The sequence below is a fragment of the Chelon labrosus genome, assembly GCF_963514085.1.
Source record: "Chelon labrosus genome assembly, chromosome: 4".
NCBI classification, from domain to species: domain Eukaryota; kingdom Metazoa; phylum Chordata; class Actinopteri; order Mugiliformes; family Mugilidae; genus Chelon; species Chelon labrosus.
In genome coordinates, this window is record NC_140340.1 from 4,887,215 (window position 1) to 4,902,472 (window position 15,258).

A 15,258-nucleotide genomic window follows, 5' to 3' on the forward strand; every position below is an offset into this window, starting at 1 on the left:
TGAGCGGTGCCAGGGCTGAATACTGAAAGCTTATGCACCCAGAAGGTCTTATTTCATTATTCTGCCTCCAGGAAAGGTTTACCACCTGACAAGGCAACCGGGGACCGCTGACTAGAGCTTTTCATTTTGCCTTTACCTACACCTCTCCGCCTTGTCTGTAGCTTAAATAAGCAAAGGAGTTGCGGTGCTCCTCGCCTGAGAACGGGAGCAAACCGAGGATTAGTTAGTTTGCTGATTCTGGCGGCTGCAGACAGCCCCCGAAACTGTTCAGAAGTGGCTGCTAGCACACACACACACACACACACACACACACACACACACACCCACTCACTCAGCAGATTAAATGTTTTATTTATCCAAACATGTCTCAGAGTTAGTGCTGCTCAGGAGACGGAAATAATCTTATTGGTTGTGTTAAACCTCAGTGGGCAGAATCCTTCATTTCTGTAGGAGAGGCTGTCAGGTGGATGGCTTGCTTGATTTGTATTAAAAGTGAATAAAAGTACTATTTCCTATCATTTATCTATTGTTTTCACGATATTGGAAGGGCAGCAGGGTTGCTAAACTCAAAAACTATTAAGCTAAGTTAAACATGAAAGGGCTACTGCAGGATAACTAGCCTACTCATAAACTTAATTGTTTCATTGTGTTAGATATTATAATTACAGTTGACATATTCCAAGAATTCATAGCATTAGTTCTCTTTTTGCTTTGACTTTTTCCATGATGTGCGTCTAAACATTTGCCCCGGGCTGCCCAGAGGATTTGCATGAGACTGTAGTAAGAGTGACCCCACCAGGGCCCCAGTCACCAAACCCCTTTACTACAACAGCTGGATACGTGAGGACCCGGAATTTGATAAATTGGTTCAAGATTTCTCTGCGGCTAATTCTCTGTGTGCTTGATTTAGATGGATGTTAATGAGCATTCTCTGTGGAACCAAAACTGCAGAACATCCAGGAACCTTAAGGAGGTGGCTCCACCATAGACACGCTCCATTTGAACTTTATTTCAAATGAATGAGCTGCCACCTTGTAATTCTATGGACACTGCAGCTACGGAGGTTGAAATCTGACCTGTGCTAATCATATTTATATATATGTAGCAGTCAAGGCTGCGTGTTCAGGGTTTAATGAGAACGCAGTTACAAAAAGTAGTCTGTCTATCCTGTCTTAAATACTTCACAGTAAAACCTTTTCATTTTCTCTTTTTAAATGGTCTAAAATGGAGTATGTGCACCCATCCGTAATCTTCCTCCTTCTTTTTGGGGGGGAGGGGGGGGCAGCTGTCGAGAGAGTCTAAAAAGCTGCTAAGTGTGGCGCCGAAAGCCACCGAGCTCACTAGTGGTGACCTTAAGTTATCCAGAGAAACGCTGCTTCTTTGACCCTGTGTACTCAAGTTTTACTGGACTACTGAGAATTACTATATAATGTATGACTGCATTACTTTATGTGGCCTGAAAAGAGAAACTGCAGTGGAAGAAAAGAGAAGCTGTGGACAGAGGGAAGAAGGCCACAGAGTGGGCTTAGTGATAATTGAATTTTAACATGCCTCTGGTGCATCTTTGACTTCAGATAAAGGTGATCAGTGTTGAAGGGCACTTCCTTGATAGACAGACCGTACCTTGGCTTTTGCCTGTCAGTCATGATCACAGGCTTTAATTGATTTTACTGTTGTATTTAGAGGCCATCACGGTGATTTGTAGATCAATTTACCTTCCAGCTATTAACTGGCCACACCTCCCACATCCCCGCGCATCACTCAGCGACAGCATACTGTATGTCTTTTAAGATAATGTAGTGCCATGCATTATCAGCCATCTATCAATCTGACAGTCGCTAAATTAGCAGTTTCATCTTGTCTGGAGCAGAACAGGGAGGGATGGTAAACCGTAAATTGTCTCTGAGAAGAATCTGGGCTTCACTTTTGACTAAACTCAAATAAATCTCGGAGCAGCGATAAAGTGAATTCTGAGATGTTTGCTGAGATTAGGTCAAAACCCTCTTTACCCGTCCACATCCCATGTACTACTTGCCAGGATTATTTTTATCTGGAAGACTGTGGCTGCTATCATTTTTCAAAGTGAGAATCCGCCAGCGCAGCATGAGTAATCCATCTTGGTTCCTCTGACAATTTCCTATGGAACACGTGTGTGCTCTTTATTCCTGAAGGGATACCTCAGCGCACGAGTGGAGATGAATATCTCTGGAAGGAGAACAAACCAGGAGAGCAGTTTGTGATTAAAGGAATCCGCTGGAAGTGCGTACACAACCCCCTCTGTGGTCCAGGCAGATAAACTCCCCTCTCCACGCGACGCAATTACCAACACAATCCCATCATGTTCACCAGGCGGGAATTAAGATGTTCTCAATCAGCCTGCTTCATTAAGACACCTTCCTATAAAAACACACGCACTTTTACACATTCAGCCTGAGAGGGTTCATTTGCTCTGAGGTTCTTAGACAGCAGACTGTGTTTGTGTGTATATGTGGCGTACAGGGATGTGTAAGAGGCAGTTGTTTTTTTTTAGTTTCATTATAGGCGCTGATAAGATTAGAGTGTTTTCATGCCTGGAGACATGTGCAGTCCTGTGCACTTTTTCCCATTAATGTTGAGGCAAAATCAGATCCGCTTCATTATATTTATCCCAGCACTATGAATGTGAATGAAGCAAGTCATTCAGAAATGCTCAATATTCAAATATTCAAACTTTTAATTTTATAATGCTGTACAAAGAAAGCTCAATTCCTGCTCTCTCCAAAAAAAAAAAAAGAATTAATCATAGCTATTTAGGCTATGGGGTGGGCCTTACATTATGGTAATTCATCTTGGTGCTGTGTGGCATTGTGTATTTCACAGAGTAAGAGATTAATAATGTTGTTGGGACGCTGGCCCAGCACCTCTGTCCCCTGGCCGTGTGCTTTATATAAAACAACAATATTTCCAAAGAAGCTTTAATGCTAAAGAAAGAGCCCTGGAGGCAAGTGTCGATACACACTGAACTGAAAAGAAAGTTGTTTTAAGTACTGGCTGCAACTTACTTCACTATTAATGAACAAAAACAAACAAAAAAAACAAAACACCACTTTCCGCTTCCAGACTCCAGTTGGAGAACGGGTGCTTATTTTGTGTCAGTCATTTACAAATCATTTGTGCAGCAGTGGTCTCAAAGGCATTCGTTATAGCTTTTATAACTTTGACTGACGCCTCCAACAGATCGCTGTCGAGTGGTCACTGTTGACACAATCGACGGTAATTGTCCGCGAGGTACATAGTTTTCTTACAGCACAAAGACTCCGAAGGATAAACTGTAATTGAGACGCCTTAATAACATATAATGCAGAGGGAGTGATCTGTGCTCCCACTAGACACTTTAATGTGACTCGGTGACGTATTTTTTTCCATTTCTTGTATCCGTACCTACAAGTATTGTCTTGTAACTTGCACATATCTCGTGATATAATGTCGTGACACACTTTTCGGTTCAGGCTGCACTGAACAGATTAGCCTACCGCTAAAGCATGCTAACATTCAGACATGATAAAACATACTGATGTTTTATAGATACCCTATTTGCCATTTTTACATAGGGTCAGCGGTATTGAGCAACGGGGAGTGTGGTAAAGAGGTGAACAGGTGTGTTTAGAGGACAGTGGTGGGACCAGCGTGGTTGTATGGTTTAGAAATAGTGGCTTTGATGAGCTGGAGGTAGCAGAGCTGAAGATGTTGAGGTTTTCTCTGGGCGTGACCGGGATAGGATCAGGAATGAGTACATTAGAGGGACGGCTGAGATAAAGTTAGAGAGGCCAGGCTGAGATGGTTTGGACCTGGTCAGAGGAGGGAGAGTGAATATATTGGCTGAATGCATGCTGAGGTTAGAGCTGCCAGGCAGGAGGAGGTCTAGAGGAAGACCAAAGAGGAGGTTTATGGATGTAGTGAAGGAGGGCATGAAGGTAGTTGGTGTGAGAGAAGAGGATACACAGGATAGGGATGAGACAGAGGCAGATGATTCGCTGTAGCGACCTTTGAAGAATCTAAAATGTCCATAGCTTGCAAGCATGTTAGCATGCTAGCGTGATAAATCGGAACTAAGAAATAATAAGCTGAACTCAGGCTAAAGTCTTCGCCTATGATTACTAGATATGAAAGTGAGGTCACCACCAAAGTTATTGGGCTCAGATTGACATTTATATCTGTGTCTATAGCCTTGTGTAGCCAGACTCAGTAACGCTCTGTTTGAATTTCATTATTGGGGATAATTCAACCAACAGCCAATCAGAGCAAGAGCTTCAAATGCTTTAATTGCCCTTAACTGTTCATCATGTAAAGTTGATTTGCTGTCAAAGCAAACAGCTCGCTTCTCCGGCAGGCATTTTGGCTGTTTTGTTGTAAACATATTCAACGGCGCTCCGATGACCTGGATGACTATGTTGCTGCTACTTTTCTATCCATCAAAGCTTGAAGCACGCCCCAATGATTTGGTTGAACTTGCACCCAATAGAGCTTTGCTGGGGCATAATCAGTTTATAAAGGGAAAGACTCCAGGGCAGCTTTCGTCCACCAAAAAGATAGTAGGCAGGGAACTTGGTTTAGCTTCCAGGCTAATCTGTGTCAGTAAATAAAACAGTTATCAGGACATTACTCAAAACCAAACGAAACCAACAGAAAATAGATGGACAAGAATTTGCCAGGATGTTTCCAGTGGCTGGTCAATCCAATGTAGCTTTGCTCCTTGTGAAGTGAAGGAGAAAATAAACTCTGTGTTGAATGAGACCACAGGGTTTGGTTTGGTTGACTTTTTTACTGCTTTGAGAGGCCACGGATTTGCATTTAAAATCACCTCAGCGTTAATCATCGCCGGTCCACGTGCTAATGCACAGATCACTTGCCGCAGCTAATGATCCATGTGACAAGGTGAGAGTCTTTGGTACAGGTCTGACAACGGTAAAAATCAATATCAATTACATCTATATTGGAGAATTGTCAAAAGTAAATTCCCGCGTGTGCCTGTTTCACCAGCGTCAGCCAATGCCTTTGTTGACAGAAAAGAACAAAAAAAAAACAAAGAGCATACCTGCTTCATGGGCTAATTAACCACTAACCTTAATGTTGACAACTTTAAAAAAAATAAATAAACATTTAGTCATGATGCTGCATAAAGCAGACATCTGAGAAGTTTCACTGCAGTTGCATCGCATTCTGCAGGTTTTAGCATCCCGTGTCTGCGCTGCACAGCTGGGCTTGATTTATGCTGCTGACAAGGCCGTTTCTCTCCAGCACAGCACACTGTGGGGAACCTTAGGAGAGACAACCTTTCAATTTATCTCAGACAGCCCGCACACTTCAGGGTTTCCAAAGCAGTCAAGAGCATAAATCAACACCTGAAGTCAGGTCCCACCCCTTGTCCCGGCTCAGAGGATGTGGTGACCTCGCCTCTTTCTCCGCACACATTATACCCTCTCGCCTCCAGTCCTGTTAGCAACGCTGACGTGTTGATACAATTATGATTAGAAAACATCACCCGCAGGTAGGTCGATGACGGCCGGCGCGGGTCAGAAGTAGTAACACAGACGCACCTCATCTTGTCTGCGAGCTCACCACAGCAGGAAAAACACAATATCAAACACATCCCCTGCAGTATTTCCTTCGCACTTCATTTTTTTCCCCCCATTTAGTTAAACTGGTATTTGAAAGTGAACGACTGGCGAAGTGGTGAGTTAAGCAAGCTGTGTGTGCAGTGAGGCAATAATCTTTGTGTACAAAAGGCCTTAGCTTAGACTAATTATTTGGTGAAATCGCAGTAAGCTTGTGACGCTCTCTCTTCCTGTGGTCTCACGGCTGAGTAATTTCACTGATAGAATCTTAACCCCTATTTTCACAAGCCGGGCTTTATTTGCCACGTTAATTAAGTAGAGAAGCATACAGGCCTCCGTCCTCCAGTCATGCAGCCAATCAGCACGTGCCATCTCAAAACCTCAAGAACGGTCCCGTTTGGAACTCTCCCATCTGCGTTCGAGCATATTGTTTGCGTGCTGAATTTTTATGAGTGCACTCCTGTTCGTCGCCGGCATTAGCATGTTAGTGTGTTTACGCGGAAAGTGAGCTAATATGATTTCTCTATTTGAGCACAAAGCCCCTGCTGCATCCATTAGAAACTCGTTCTTTATTCCAGGCCCACACTTGGCGGTTCAAAGCCGCTGCACTCAATTTGCAATTTTGGTGCCTTTTTTTTGTATCCTTTATTTTTTTCCTCCGTGAATCATTATTTGGATTGTGACAGTTTCCTCTCAAAATGTAGAATTTATCAGACGGATCAAAGACAAAATATGTCTGAATGAAACATCAAAACAAGGCTTTCAAGTGGATTTTTTTTTTTTTTTTTGATTGCGAGGAAGCTCACAAAAAGGCAGCGTCTGCATCTGTTAACAGCGTCTCAAAGAGAATGTAAGGAAATAACAAAAACAGGCTCTTTCCTGCGATTTCCACTTCACACTGCCCCGGTGATAGCTGCTCTGTGACTGATGTTATTTGTCTCTTTCATCTTGTCACAGAGCGGGGAGGATCAGCACTGTGCAGCCCACTGTCCTCTGAGGCTTGATCTCGCCCAAAATACACACCTGTGTTTTTTTAGGATTACACGAGTGCATTTGGACTCCTCGCTGTGTTCAAAATAATCGCCTCCTTTTAGAAGAATTACAGCCGTGTCCATTAAACCCGTGTGAGGCACGGATGAAAGGAGTGCCACTTGTGTTCATCTCACCTGTGAATTATTGATACCTGCCCCTCCGCTGGCTCCCCTTGGGATGGAGGTGGGAGATGTCTCCTCACATAATGGGCACGTCGTGCCGACACGTCGTCTGGGCAGAGCAGAGGGAAGGCAGGAGCAAAACTGAAATGTGTTAATAGTAAGTCTCCATCTCTTATTCACCACTGCTGCGCCTTGGTTGACTTCCACTGTACTTGACCTCATCTGCTTTATGCATTAGCGTCTGACTGAAATCACGAACACTTATGCAGGCAGCCGGTCTGCTCCTTTTTCACCTCCTTTGAAAGGAAAGTTTCTCTCCAGTCTTCATATAAAGCTACATGATGCAGCGATTGGCTCAACGGGAGGGCTCCCAAGGATTTAGCTGTCTTTGTGCTTGCATGCGGCACCACCTGTCGCTCCCCTCCCATGATGCATGGTGCACAGTAAGTCACATGACACAGTCGCTATTTTCTCCCTGAGGAGAAGAGATTGTGGATATACAGAGGGCAGTGCACAAATGCAGGTATTTACTTATGTTGAGGTATTGCTGTGATCCCTGTGCTGGTAGACCTGAACTGGGTCAGAGCTTGTTCCAGTTTAAATAGTACACGATTCCTTTTGTCTGCACGTTCTCTCATTGCTCACTGCACTGGTTAATTGATGCATGTGTGGTAAAAACCCGCTGTTCTGCTCTTACCTTTAATTTCCCTTTTAAATAGCACGAGTCATCAGACTTGCTTTGCAATAAACGCAGAACACCAGCAAGGCAATGTAATTAATGTATAGCAGTTGTGTTAATTGTGCTTACTCTGCTCGGGGTTACGGCCAGTTGTACGACTGTGGTGCCATTTAATGGGCCATTTTCTTTAGATTTATCAGCCTGCAGGTTTGATGTCATTAACTGTGCGCCATCCCACACTGCGATATGCCCTCACGTAACTGATGGTCATTGTTGGCTCCTCGTCGCATTCAGCACTTTTCTCTCCGCCTGATATAAAACCTAGAAGTCTCCACTCAGCAGCACCATGTGGTTTTAGAGAAGTAGATTCACTTACACCGACTGTCTCTGCACTTTCTTATCGCATCCACCTCTTGAAAAAGAGACACTGAGCAGGGGGAAAATATAACACTGTGCCACACTGGATCGGCCACAGTGGAAGCTGATGAACTGTTTGTCTGTGTCGTTTTGACTTTTACCGTGGCTCCTCTCTATTTGAGTTGGAACTGGTTTAGTGAGTATTTTTATCTGTCAAGGAGCAGTTCTGAATACATTTTAGCTGCTAATATGTAGTAGTAGAGCAGTGGCAGGCTGTTTTAACCCATGTTTTACAGGGCCTTGAATATAGTGGCCTGTTCAAGACGTTGCATTAAGATCTGATCACGTTGAAGACAGGTGTGAGGGATGTGATCTTTGACCACATTTGGAGGTTTTCTGGGTCGCATGTGTCCTCATTCCTTTGATGGTGTGAACGCAATGAGTCCTGTGTCACATTAGAGACCTCCTGTACTCAACAGGGAATGCTCCCACGTCAGCTCAGTTTAATGCATTCATTCAGAAAACAAACATACGACCGCTGTTATAAATGATTGATTAAAAAGGCAAAAGCAGCGTAAGTGATGTCTGTTCATTAGTAATGAAAGCCTTTTAAAATATTCTGTCCTTGTAGCTGTTAACTAACTAAAAAAATAAATAAATAAAATAAAAGTAAGAATTTGCAAATTAAAATGTTTAATATGATATTCACCGTTGTCTTTATTACCCTTTATTACCAGAGGTTACGGTGCTTGTGGAAACTTCCAGGGTTGGAGTTATAATCTGAGTTCTGTGCAGGTCTAACTAACATGAATAAATAATAACTTAACGTGTGAAGACAAAGTCATGCACACACACATAAAACACCTCTGTTCTCCATTAGAGACATCAGCTGTTAAAATATTCTACTGCGCCCCAGATGATGTCTGTATTTACATACAGAGAAACTGAGATCAGATCTGGAGACTCATGTTAATTCCAGGTCTGAACACATGTACCTAAAGCTGGCCACTTGAGACTGGATCTTAATGTGAAGTCTGAACAGGCCCTTGGTGCCTTTCAGCTTGATGGTTTTGTTTTTGTGTCCAAAATGTTAGATTCACTCTTGTTATCCTCATGGTGAAGTTTCTCTCCAACAGGCAGCTGCTTTCTACTCTTTACTACTCTTTATTCTGTCTGGTCAGCACTAATTAGCATAAAGATAAAGTGAATGTGTAGCTGTTGGTTGAGCGTCTAGGAGCCCGTAGAGACCAAAAGCAGAGGTACACAGAACAAATGCAGCAGCTGTTACTCAAATGATACTGTGATTTTTTTTTTTTTATTTATTTATTTTTTTAAATGACACTGGTTTACAAAAGCCTTAGTAAGACAACTCTAATTAACTGTGAATGCACAGCGGAGTTGCAGTGCTTCCTTCAAGTGGATCGCTCATTCATCATTAACACATGTACTGGATACTTTACCTGCTGTTTAACTTTATGAGCATAATGTTTTGATCTTCTCCAACTCCTTATAAAATATCTCTCCCCTCAGCTGTTAAACACAACCAGTTAGTTGCTGTGTAATGACTGTCAGCTGTTTGTTGCCGAGCAGGTGGCGTCCACCGGGTTTTATCAGAACATTTCTGCTGAAAACAGCTCCCTGCTGCATCTGAGAAAGGCACATGATTAGAGCAGCGAGAGCGAGCCTCAATCTTTTAAGAGTCTGTGTGAAATAAGACTCAAGTGGCTGTGCTCTTTAGGTAGCTCCTCAATTAGCTTGTATCTCTTAAAACCCCTCGATGCCATGTAGCAGCGGATGCCTCCGTTTGCTCCTTCGGCTGTGTTCCTAGGTGAACAGAGCAATTTACCACATCACACATCAATCTCCCACCCCCCAACCCCCCACTCCTTACAATCAGGCTGACGCCGTTTTATATTTACAGTTTGCAGAATCAGCAGAGCATTTCAGATAATTAAAATTCAGAGTGCTTTGATGAGGTGGTCCACCCCTTGATTTCCCGCCGTACCTTGCTTTCAAGGGCACAGTTTCCATTTTTTTGCTTGTTATTTCGAAAATGCCAACTTTTGTGAAGGCCTTTCGACCTTTTTCGAAGCACTTGTGGGCCGTTGCTTAAAGGGCACGGTGCTACAGTTGTCCTAGATCTCTTGAAGTCATGTGCTGACATAATCACCCTTGAAAATGCAAACCTATTTCTCATTGTTGTCATTTGCGAAAGAAGCAGAACTTAATTGGAGACACTGAAAAATGTCTTTTTTTTTTGTTTTTTGCTCTGTGTTAGTCACATATCTTTCTTGCTATATCAGCCCCGTGCAGCATTGTTTATTTTACCATGTGTACATATCACCATTTGTTACTAACAGAATAAAATGATGTTATGGCTGTTATGTGACCTATCTTTTGTTAATTTTCTAACCACAGGGTCTCCATTCTGGACAATGGAAATCTTCGGATATGGAACGCAACCAAAGCCGATGCAGGCCTCTACACCTGTGTTGCAAGAAACCAGTTTGGTGTGGCAAGCAGCACAGGAAGCATCACAATAAAAGGTATTTCCTGTTTGCTCATTGCATTTCATCACTGTCTCCTCTGCAGCTTAGTCAGCAGAGACCCTGACCAGTAAAGCACAGGACACCTTTTCTAACCCAGCATGCCGAGCTGTTTGATATTTCCTTTTTCCTCTTGAAAAACCAACATAAAGTGTTTGATTTCATAAATAAAAAATGACAAAAAAGAGAAGAAGACCACCGATTTTTGCAGCATCCAACCCCCTCGCTCTCTCTGTCTGCTGATAAGTCACACGAGGAGGAGGGGTTTTTCTTTGTGTTGTCATTACTGGAGGGTCAGAGACACCTCTGTTGCTATGTCTGTTTGCAGAGATGTTGAAAACATTCAGCTCACTGACTTGGCGCCTGCGGTACTGTCAGAGGATATGCTGAGAAAAGTCCCAGTGTTGTTAGATCATCTGGGCTGGGGATTGCATTTCTGCTCCGGTGCTGTGACTTATTATACTTCATTAAATATGAATGTGAGCAGGGTATAAAGTGCTGTGCTTTCAGTGGCTTTATTCTGTGCACACTGCTGTTTTTCTGTCCTATTTCCACGGGGGATAGTGTTCTCACCTCCTGAAGTTCCCGGGGGATTTGCTGACATATTCAGTGAACTATACCCTCGCTGTGACCCAAAGGTTGCACGGTTCATTTGTGTTATTGTTACTTGTTCTGCCTCGACCTTCCTTGTTGGCTGACTTGTGTAGATTCATGGAATTATTGATCTGCTGTATATTGGACTTATAGGTAGAGGCGCATGCTTCACATTTTAAAAGGTCCAGTATAGATTTAGATGGAGGTCTCTCCTGTGCCTCCAAAACAGTTGTGACTCATCAGAGAATGGACATGGGCCTTCTGAGGGTGTCCTGTGGTGTCTGGAAACAAAATGTTGTTAGTGGGGGGGCCTTTGAGGGGAGGGGCCTCTGTGGATCATCCCACAGATACTTGATCAGTTTGGGATCTAGTGAATTTGGAGGCCAGGTCAACACCTTGTGCTGTTCTTCATGTTTTTTTTAGTTGTTGCTAAAGGGTTTTTGTGTGTGTGTCTGTGTCAGGCTGCATCCTGCTGGGGATGGCTGCTGCCATCAAGGAGTGTCATTGCTATGGGGTGGGGGTGCCTGGTCTGGTCTAGGTGGGTGCTACATGTCTAAGTAACCAATGAATGCCAGGTCCAAAAGTTTCCCAGAAGAACATTGAGCTGTCACAAGATGGTCAATGTTATTTGGTCATAATGTTGTGGCTGATCAGTGAATTTCATCAGATTCTAGGAATTTCTTTATAAAATGTTTTATTTCACACAGCAGCCGCTGAGTTTCTTCAGCTTTCGTTTTCTTCACTTTCACTACGAGCAACATTCGGGGTTTGTGCTCTGCAGGTTTTACTCAAACCTTTCATCCACCTCCTAAGAGAGAGAGCACGGTTCACTGTGACCGTATCTGAACATGCTGCACACATTGATCACTTGCCTGTGCCGGTATAAAACCTTTCACCTGTTGGGGAATGAGCTGCAAGAGTCAAAAAAAAAGAGAATCTAATAAAACGGTGCCAAAATTCCTTTGAGCACCTCCGACTATATGATGAAAAATGCTGCATGTTTTTCCACCATGCTCTTGAAGTAAAATCGTTTTTCATGGAGTCGAGAAGACGGAGCTTCTCCTTCCTCTTGTGTAGCTTATGATTCTTGCTCAAAGGTTCAATCCATTTAATTGTCTTTTTTCCTACATGTTTGCAGTCTGTAAAATCCAGTGTCAATAGAACAGCAGTTTCAAGTAATTGCTATATAGAGCTGCATTAATTGACATTTCCAGACCTGCATGGTGGGTTTTGATTAAATACTTTAAAATACATTAAGTAATGTCAGTGTGAACAGAAAGGAATATCCTGGCCTTTATCTATATAGTAACACCAGAAAACACATCACATAATGGAATTTTAAATAACTCTGGACCGTCTCGATCTTCTGTAAATCAATATCAAGGCATGTTTCCTTTTTCTGTTGAATTATAAAAGACAGATTTCATATATTATGAATGTTTGAAAGTCAGCAGCAGTCAAGGAAGTGGGGAGAGCTTAGAGTGCACCCGGCCGCTGATTTATGCTGATGCCTCACTCTGCCTCCCATTGACGACTCTGCCTCTCCACAGAATAATCACTAACCTTTGCATAATTCAAGTGAAGAAATGAACATTGAAAAATGTATTAGTATTTTTTTTGGACCTGCTCATGTTAATTACCGCAAAATTTGCCAGTATAACTTTGAGGCTTGATGAAAAGCAGAGCACGGGTACACTCATTTTCCCCATTTACCCCCCCCCCCCCCAAATTACTCACTCACAGCCAATCACTGTGAGTGAGGGAGGGGGGCATTGGAACCTGCTGCTCTGACTGTAGATTAAGGTTGATGGCCTACATGTGATTTTCCAATCAAGCTGCAAGGAAACACAACTGCGTTTAAATATGCAGAACCGTTATCCACTTATTATTCTTACGGAAAGGAATATGAGTTTTATTTGACACCCTCCCTCACTCGCCTGCTTTCCATCATCATACGCTGAACCTGTTTTCTTCAGCCCATGTACAAATGTTCCTGTATATGATCTCACGCCTTTCTGTCACAATCGATATTGTATGCAAAATGGGACGGGGTAATTTACATGCGCTACTTCATTGAAGATTGGAAAACCTGTTTAGCGGGGAGAAATTTGTGTTGCGGGATCTGCCCTTATGGGAGATGACAGTAGTTTATTCAAATTGACTTTGGAGATATGAATGCTGAAAAATACCTGTCAGAATGCATTCTGCGTCTCCTGCTGTGAATAAGCCACCTAGGAAACGGCGGAGGAGCAGTCACAACAGATGAGCCCTGTTAACGTCCCCATTATCCTAACACTGGGGGGATATTAGCAGATTAATTGCACTTGATTATCGACGTGCTCCCTGAATTTTGATCACACCGGAGATTAGTCGTTGCAATTAGAATTGCCGCCGATCACATCGCAGATGGCCAGTGATCTCAAAGCTTGAGAGATCACACAGCGTTCCTCTCTGTTTGCTTCCCTAAACCCTGGAAGGCAGTTCATCTTTCCAGCACCGTGACACGTTGTCGCGGCCATTTGCTTTGGAGGTGTTTGGAAAGCACAAAAGGACCATTTCACTGTGTGTTTAAGGCATTTGACTCATGGCTCTGGACATTTGTTTGTATGGACATTTATGGGCCCCGGAATGATCTACTTTCATTTCCTCTGGCGTCACCGCGAGGTTCACATATGTGGCTTCTGATGAGCTTTCTGTTTAGTGCAGACGTTATGTTCCCTTCACGATGAATTGTCACTTTTCATCCAGTGCCGTGGTCACATTTTCTTTTTCCTTGTGATCAATTACTTTTAATAGCAATGGCAACATGGGCTTCCTCTTTAGAGATACTGTATATCATCACTAGCATACTAACAGACTAAACCAAAAGTTTGATTGTGGACTATCTGAGATAAAACTTGCCAGTCGTGATCCAAGTTTGCACTCGGAGTTTGCAACCAGGCTGTGTACGAAATGAAGCCCCATAAACTTTGCTCTGAACTTATTCAGCTTCCATCATCACAGAGTCAAACTTTGTTTAATTGGCCTGCAATCTGTTCCTCATACACTCTGGATGTTTAAACCCCTCTACCGATAAGGACGAAAAATCCCTCATTATTCTGTGACATGCAGTCGGTGACTCCTCTTATCTGACGTTAACATTGTCAGTATGAGCATGTTACTAAAGCAGCTGTTAGCATTCAGCCCAGTACATCCTCAAAGAGCGCTTAGCAGAACCCTCAAGAATTCAAGATGAAAAGATGGATCTGTTCTTTGCAGAAAAATAAATAAAATGGTCAGTTCATACACAGCCCTCTTTCACATGAAACGAGAGAAACACATCTAAATATCATATCAACTCTATGGAGAATTCCCCGTGTGATTCCCGACAGCCATATAGATATGCCACTGCACGCCATAGGAATACAGCACTGAAAGGATCCTGTATCTATCCGTCGAGTGATGTAGGCATGGTTTTCTTTGGCTATTCAGTTCTGGCCTTGAGCAACCTTTGATTTGCCCTTCGGAAAATAAGTGAATCTCATAGAAGCACATCAGAGGAGTGTGTGATGTGCTCATGAAAGCGTTCTTCCTGGTTTGTCGATTTAAAAAAAATAATAATAATAATTGGCGGTGAAATTGGGGGACTGGAATGATTTCTATTCATAAAGGCCACAACATGTTTGTCCATAAATAACCTGGGAGACCTCGACCTGAAGATTGAATGGCTTTTGAACGGGCGGTGCATAATGCTACTGTGATTTACCTCGAGAGACACAGAACCTCAGGCCGATGTGTGCTGTAAGATGTGGTAGATGCTTTCAGGGGAAATCTTTTGACCTCCTGATGAAAAAAACTATTGCCTTTGAGAGTTTGTGTTTGTCTTAAACATCGATGCCTGCAAGCCATCTGCGAGTCTCACCGTGAAGGACTTAGGTGGTGAGGGTGAGGTTGTGCAGGAGTAAATTTGTTTTTGAAATCCCCCTCATCACATGGTCTTCCACGCCCTTCTGTATGTATTATTCAAGCTCACCTTGTGTGGAAAAATACTCTATTCTATTAGACTACGTATATATACATACTCAAGGAGAATACACACTTAACGCATAACGGTTTAGAGCATTAAAGCAAGGATGAATTCTCCACAGCGAGAGTTATTCACAACGGCTGCTGTTTGTGGGGAGACTTGTGGAACTGGCCATGTGAGGTGTGTGGGTACGCCTCGGAGAGGAGCTGGGAGTCATTTAGTAACCGTTGGCTCACTCTGTTTTCTGGTCAGCCATATGTTATTGTTACACAGCTTCTCTGTGTGTTCCCACTGTGAGGCACTGTCAGCAAGTCATTTGTTTGGTTAG

General features: G+C 43.0%; 1 protein-coding gene across 1 annotated transcript in view; it reads left to right on the forward strand.

Moving 5' to 3' along the window:
* The window catches only part of cntn4 (contactin 4), a 135,983-nt gene that overhangs the window by 107,494 nt on the left and 13,231 nt on the right, over positions 1-15,258 (forward strand). The window contains exon 11 of the mRNA XM_084543425.1: positions 10,203-10,330. Coding sequence (XP_084399551.1) covers positions 10,203-10,330 — 128 coding nt within the window. The remainder of the gene's footprint in view (positions 1-10,202; positions 10,331-15,258) is intronic.